At 65.8% G+C, this 6,000-nt stretch overlaps 2 protein-coding genes across 4 annotated transcripts in view; one reads left to right on the forward strand and one right to left on the reverse strand.

The window, feature by feature from the left end:
* The window catches only part of KMT2B (lysine methyltransferase 2B), a gene marked incomplete at its 5' end in the record, with an annotated part of 34,669 nt that extends 33,467 nt beyond the window's left edge, over window positions 1-1,202 (forward strand). Inside the window, one exon of the mRNA XM_084613627.1 lies at window positions 166-1,202. Within this exon, the coding sequence (XP_084469753.1) occupies window positions 166-441 (276 nt within the window). The 3' untranslated portion in view covers window positions 442-1,202. The remainder of the gene's footprint in view (window positions 1-165) is intronic.
* IGFLR1 (IGF like family receptor 1) lies at window positions 700-5,643 on the reverse strand. Of its 3 annotated transcripts, XM_084613339.1 has the most exons (8): window positions 5,508-5,643; window positions 4,852-5,059; window positions 4,096-4,285; window positions 3,797-3,902; window positions 3,500-3,659; window positions 3,235-3,336; window positions 2,632-2,724; window positions 700-2,547 (listed from the first exon to the last, which is right to left on the reverse strand). In XM_084613339.1, the coding sequence occupies exons 2-8, from the start codon at window positions 5,012-5,014 to the stop codon at window positions 2,237-2,239; spliced, it is 1,125 nt and encodes a 374-aa protein (XP_084469465.1). In that variant the 5' UTR covers window positions 5,015-5,059; window positions 5,508-5,643; the 3' UTR covers window positions 700-2,236. The 3 variants fall into 3 exon arrangements, with proteins under 3 accessions (XP_084469465.1, XP_084469466.1, XP_084469467.1); XM_084613340.1 differs by lacking the exon at window positions 3,235-3,336; XM_084613341.1 differs by lacking the exon at window positions 5,508-5,643 and having other exon boundaries at window positions 4,096-4,280; window positions 4,852-5,008.
* Window positions 5,644-6,000: the final 357 nt, after the last annotated feature.

A 6,000-nucleotide genomic window follows, 5' to 3' on the forward strand; every position in this document is an offset into this window, starting at 1 on the left:
GCTGGCTCAGGGGGTGCAGAGGAGCGGCTGGGGGTGGGTTGCTGGCTTGAAAGATTGGGGGGGGTTTGCTGGCTCAGGGGGTGCGGAAGAGCGGCTGGGGGGGTTGCCGGCTCGGGGGCCCAGCAGCGGCCATGGAGCCTCCCGTGACCCGCCCCTGCCCCGCAGGGCATCGGCTGCTACATGTTCCGCATTGACGACTTCGACGTGGTGGATGCCACGATGCACGGCAACGCCGCCCGCTTCATCAACCACTCGTGCGAGCCCAACTGCTACTCGCGCGTCATCCACGTGGAGGGGCAGAAGCACATCGTGATCTTCGCCCTGCGGCGCATCTTCCGCGGCGAGGAGCTCACCTACGACTATAAGTTCCCCATTGAGGACGCCGGCTCCAAGCTGCCCTGCAACTGCGGGGCCAAGCGCTGCCGCCGGTTCCTCAACTAGCGCTCCCTGCTCTGCCTGGCCCGGCCTTTGGGGGCTGGGATCCGGTCTCGCTGGGACCCCCTATTTCCTGCTACCTCTCCCCATCCCCTGACCACTTCCAGGCCCCCAACAGCCCGGGGTTGGGTTTTTGGGGGGTGAGGAAGCCCAGCTGCTCAGCACCCCCCAGACACTGGCTTGAGGAGGGAGGGCCCCTAGTGTTAGTGCTGGGGGCAGGGCCCGGTGCCCCAGGCTCCTCTGCTGTGATCTCCCCCTTTTCTCCCCCCCCCGCCCCTGGTTCCAGGGCAGCTTGTGGCTCCTGCCCCTCAATTGACCCCCTTTCCTGGGCGGGGAGGAGCAAGACTTGACTTGGGGCAGGCCCCTTGGGGAACAGGGTCTTGCCCCCTTTTTCAGAGCCCCCAATGTGGGCTGGACTAGTGGGGTTCCCCCCAGAGCAGGGGTGCACAATAACCCCCCTGCTGATCTGCACTAGCAGAGGCATGAGGGGTGTGTGGGGAGGGGGGAGTTTGCCCAGCTGCCGCCTCCTGAGACTGAACTCCCAGCTCTGGCCCAGGGGCTGTTTTCCTTTTTGTACGGGGAGGGTGTGAGTGGGGGGTGGGGGGCCAGGGCAGGCCCCCCAACGGCCCCCCAACCCTGTAGATATTTGTACAGATGTTTCTAAACCTGTTTATTTTCTATGCACTTTTTTATTTAAAGCGGTGAGTCGGCCCTGTGCCCCCCGGCCCCGCCCCGTTGGTATAATTTTAAATAAATGGTCATTTTCACATGCTGTGCTCTTCCTCGCATAAGTGCCTGGGGAAGGGGGGGGCGCTCTCATGCGGGGGGGGGGAGGAAATGGGCTTTGTTGAGATGCCCAGAGGTTGAGGGGGGGTCTGGGCACACTGCCCCCAGCTGGGAAAGGCCTGCCCCAGCTCCTCCCTCCTGCTCTGCAACAGGGCCTCCTCTGTTCCACTGGTTCAGGCCTGGGGCAGCCACAGCTCCCTGCTGCTTCCCCAGCCGCCTCAACCTGGCTCTGGCCAAAGTCACCATCTCTGACACCAGGAGGAGGATGCTGGCCGAGGGGGTGCTCTGCGACTCTGGGACATACTTCCGTTCCTCCCTCGTCTCACGCCTCCAGGCAGAGTTCCACTGGGCAGCGTCCGCTGGCTCCCGAGACACCTTCAGGGCTTGTGCCTGCTGCTCGGGCCAGGTTCATTGCAGGGGCTGGCCCCATCCCGGAGGTGGCTGCATCTCTGTGCTGGGCGAGCTGTCCCCCTGGGTTGCTGCAGTGTGGCAGTTACTCAGATGCTCTGCCTCAAACGCTCCTGGCCTGCATCAGACTCGGTCTCCTGGGCTTGGTGGTGGTGTCAAGGTCTTCAGTGCAGCTTTGGCGCCTCCTGCTGGCTTTTGATGTGACCAGCTGCACCATGGGCTCTGAGACTAGTTGGGGAGGGCAGCCCCTCTGGCTGCTTGCCCCTCAACCCTCCTCTAGCATGGGGGCAAATACTGCCCCCAGCCCCCTGGCAACCCAGGTGTCCTGGCCTTCACTGTAACGACACTCCTTGATGGTTCTTGGTGCATAGCCCCCCTTGGGAAGAGGCCAGCAGCGGAAAACCAGCTGTCCTGTGCTCTCTGTGATTCTGGCCGAGGGGGATAGATGGGAACCCCAGTGGCCTGCCCCCCTTCCCTCCCCCGGGCAGGGGGGCTGTAGCAGTGAGGCTGCGCAGCTAGAGAGCGGAGGGCAACGTGAACGAGGTCCTGGCTTGTTTCCTTCCTGTGGTTGGCGGGGGGGGTCTGAGCGTCAGTCCAGGCAGGCAGCTTACACCCCCACCTGTGCCCTTTCCAACACCTGTAGGGCATCCTTGCGCCCCAGGGCAGCCAGCAGCCCGGCCAGCTGCCCCAGCGTGGCATCGGGCTGGCGGGCAGCCACTGTCTCCAGGGTGGCGCGCAGGGGGCTGCGTGTGCTGCGCAGGGAATAGGCGTAGTCAATCCAGGTGGCCGAGAGGCCGTAGCGCGCAGCCAGGTGCCGGGTCCCCCCCCCGGCCTTGCCCTCGGGGTCCAGGAGCATGATCAGCTCCTCCAGCACGTCCACGTTGTCCAGCAGGTGCTGCAGCGGTGCCCCCCACAGGCCTGTGGGGCACAGAGCGGGGGTGAGCTGGGACCGGGGAGGTGTGGGTGTAGGCATGGCTGGTGGGGGAAGGGAGCTGCACCTACCTGCATGGCCAGCGGGGGGTGCTATGTTGCCAGATGTCTTGTCTGTACTCTGGGGGGGAAGCAGCCGATGGGGCTTAGCCATGGGGCTGGAGGCTGGGGGGCAGAAGGAGGTGGTGAGGGTTGAGGCCCTGGATCCCCAGCCCGAGGGGAGCACTGAGCAGCTACCAGAACCCTGCCCCCCGCTCATGGAGCGGAGCTTCACCCCCCAGGCATTAGGCCCCCACCTGCTCCCCAAGGAGCATCAGCTGAGGGGCTAGGCCTCCACCTGCTGTCCAAGGAGCACTGCCCCCAGGATATGGGTTTCGAGTGCTTAGAGCAGCCCTTCTCTGGGGGCAGGCCCCTCCCACTCTTCCAAGGAGCTCCTCGCAGAACAGAGCAGACCCACCCCTTCCCAAGGGGGCAGGCTCCTCCTAGTCTCTGCCTCAGGAGTTCAATGAGAATGGGAGTGGGGGATGGAGAGGCTGGGGTATGGGGGAGGAGCCTGATGGGCAGTGGGGGGGCTCTCAGCAGCGGGAGGAGCTTGATGGAGTTGGGGGTCTATTGCAGCATGGGCAGAAGGGGGGCAGTGCTGCAGGGCAGCCGTGGGGCTGGCTGGCTACTCACCCTGGTGGGGGCATAGGCCACGCTGCATCCAGACCAGGAGGGCAAAGGCCCCAGCCAGCAGCACGAGCAGCAGCATCAGAAGAGCAACATACCCACCATAGCCTGCAAGGGGGCGACAGTGGGTCACGGGGACAGCTCCTGGCTACTCTGGCCTTGGCCAGCAGGGGCCGCTGTGGGCACAGGGTGGGTGTACTGGTGTGGGGGGAGCTCCCTGTGACTCCAGACCCGGTCTGGCCCAGCTGGGGCGCTGACAGACCCCACATACCTGCCGTGTCCCTGCGGGATTCGTGCCCTCCAGGGCACTGAGGGGTCCCAGAGGTGGGGGCCAAAGCAGAGCCTGGGGCATGGCCAGAGCGCCCCGGTATCTCTGAAGGTGGAAGCCAAGTGGGGGACCTACGGGAGGCAGAAGACTCGGCGCCGGGAGCCTGAAAGGCAGAGCCATGCAATTGGGAATGAACACATCTGACACCGCCCCCCCCGCCCAAGTCCGAATAGAACCCAGGAGTCCTGGCTTCCAGACCCCCGCTCTAACTGATACGGCCTCCCCACCCCCGGCACCTACCTCCGCTGGGCTGCTGCAGTCGAGGTAAGCCCGGACCTCGGGGTGACACTGCTCGTCAGGGAAGCAGCACCGGGGTTGGCACCTGCCAGCCGGCCCCCACCGCTGCCTGTGGAGCCGAGAGCAGCCAGTCGGACAGGGCAGAGAGCAGCACCCCTCCCCCCGCCATGGAGAGAACCCAGGTGTCCTGGTGCCCAACCCCCCCCAACCACTAGACCCCACTCCCCTCCCAGGCCCAGGGATTGATCCCAGGCATCCTGACTCCCAGCCCCTGCTCTAGCCAAGGTGGGTCCATGTCATACCCGGGGGGGCAGCACTGGGTGTCCTGCAGAGGGGTGCAGGGGCTGAGCTGGGTGCCGGGCGGGCACTGGGAGCAGGGCTGGCACAGCAGGAATTGCCCATTGTTGAAGGACCAGGGGGGACACGCCTGGCTGGGAGTTGCGAAACGGCCGCCTGTGTCCCTCATGCCACAGTTCACGGTGAACTCCTGCCCTGGGGAGACCATGGAGTGGATCAGAGCCCCATGGCACAGTGCCCCACAGCATGCGCCCCAGGGCCCCCTGCTGACCACCCCACAGCACAACGCCCCCTACAGAGCCCCCGCCCCGCTCCCTGCAGCACGGCGCTCCCCCCCCTGCACCCCAGGGCCCCCAGCTGTCCACCCTCCCCACAGCACAACGCCCCCTACAGAGCCCCCGCCCCGCTCCCTGCAGCACGGCGCTCCCCCCCCTGCACCCCAGGGCCCCCAGCTGTCCACTCTCCCCACAGCACAACGCCCCCTACAGAGCCCCCGCCCCGCTCCCTGCAGCACGGCGCTCCCCCCCCTGCACCCCAGGGCCCCCAGCTGTCCACCCTCCCCACAGCACAACGCCCCCTACAGAGCCCCCGCCCCGCTCCCTGCAGCACAGCGCTCCCCCCCCCGCACCCCAGGGCCCCCTGCTGATCACCCCACAGCACTCCCTACCAAGCCACCCACCCCACAGCATGGTGCCCCCTGATGAGCCCCCCACCCCGAAGCGCGGTGCCCCCTGCTGACCCCTCTCTGCCCTCCCACTCACCACGCAGCGGGACCAGGTGTGCATAGCCGATCTCACAGGGGACGCAGGCCTGGACCTCCTGGTGCCAATACTGCAGGTGGCCGCACTTTCTGGACAGGGAGCCCCGGGCCCTCGCCCAGGCGCCGGGGGGCGGCAGGAGACAGAGAAGCAGGGGCAGCAGCATGGCAAGGACCGTGGGGAGGGGAGGGGGGCTGGGATGTGCTGGGACCTGGGAGAGGGGGGAATGTGGGGAGGGGAGATGGGGGGGTTCACCTACAAGCCCCCCACATCTTCCAGCTCACCCCACAGTAACCCCCCCCACATCCAGCTACTCCCTCCCCCAGCCACAGCCCCTGCCTTACTGATACCCCCCACAGCTGACCCTGAGCCCAACCACATCCAGGTCCTTAAATCCCCGTTCTCCACCCCTCCCGCCCCCAGCCAGCTGCCCGTAACCCCCCAGCTCACGTCAACCCACCCCACCTGTATCCCTTCCCCACAGGCCCCCTGGCTGCTTCAGCCCCCACCCCACTAATCCTACCCCTACAGCCTGTACCCCTCCCCTCCCAGCTCACCCCTTTAGTCTGTACCCCTTCCCCACACACCCTCCATAATCCCACCAGCCTGTGCCCCCCACCCCGATCCCCTACCAGCCCCAGCTGTCCCCAGGCTCTCACCCCTGCCTGGCGTGTGTATGCTCTTTCCTGCTATCCCACCACGTTCATCTGGGCTGGTGAGTTGCACGTGTCTGCTTCACTGCTCACCTCTGTAAGGCATGTGGACTCTGTGGTGCTGGCCTCCCCTACCCCAGCCTGTCCCCCATTTCCCGTCTCCACCCTGCACACTTCCTGCCAGCTTGAAAAACAGCAGTCAGCTGAGGCTGATATAACCAGTCAACTCAGCACTGCGAACCGCCTGGGGATTACCCAGCCACCACCAGGGCGGGGGTGCTGGGGAACGGCTGTACAGAACACCAGACAGGATGGCGCACCTGGCGCTGAGCTTCAGCCACTTCTGGGGCGGGGCAGCCAAGGAACAGCCACACATAACGCCACATGGCGACCGCTTGCCCGGCACTGAGGTGCAGCCAGTTCTGGGTCAGGGTAACTTGGGAACAGCCGCACAGAACACCACACAGGGAAGGCTCATCAGGTGCTGAGATGCAATTAC

Source organism: Lepidochelys olivacea (genome assembly GCF_965140295.1).
Source record: "Lepidochelys olivacea isolate rLepOli2 genome assembly, chromosome: 24".
Taxonomy (NCBI): domain Eukaryota; kingdom Metazoa; phylum Chordata; order Testudines; family Cheloniidae; genus Lepidochelys; species Lepidochelys olivacea.

Coding starts and splice junctions, on each gene's coding strand:
- IGFLR1 (XM_084613339.1), bottom strand. CDS start 5,014: ATGCTGCTGCCCCTGCTTCTCTGTCTCCTGCCGCCCCCCGGCGCCTGG. Junction 3,337..3,499: donor ATCCCGCAGGGACACGGCAG/GTATGTGGGGTC, acceptor GCCCCCTTGCAG/GCTATGGTGGGTATGTTGCT. Junction 2,725..3,234: donor TGGCCTATGCCCCCACCAGG/GTGAGTAGCCAG, acceptor TCTGCCCCCCAG/CCTCCAGCCCCATGGCTAAG.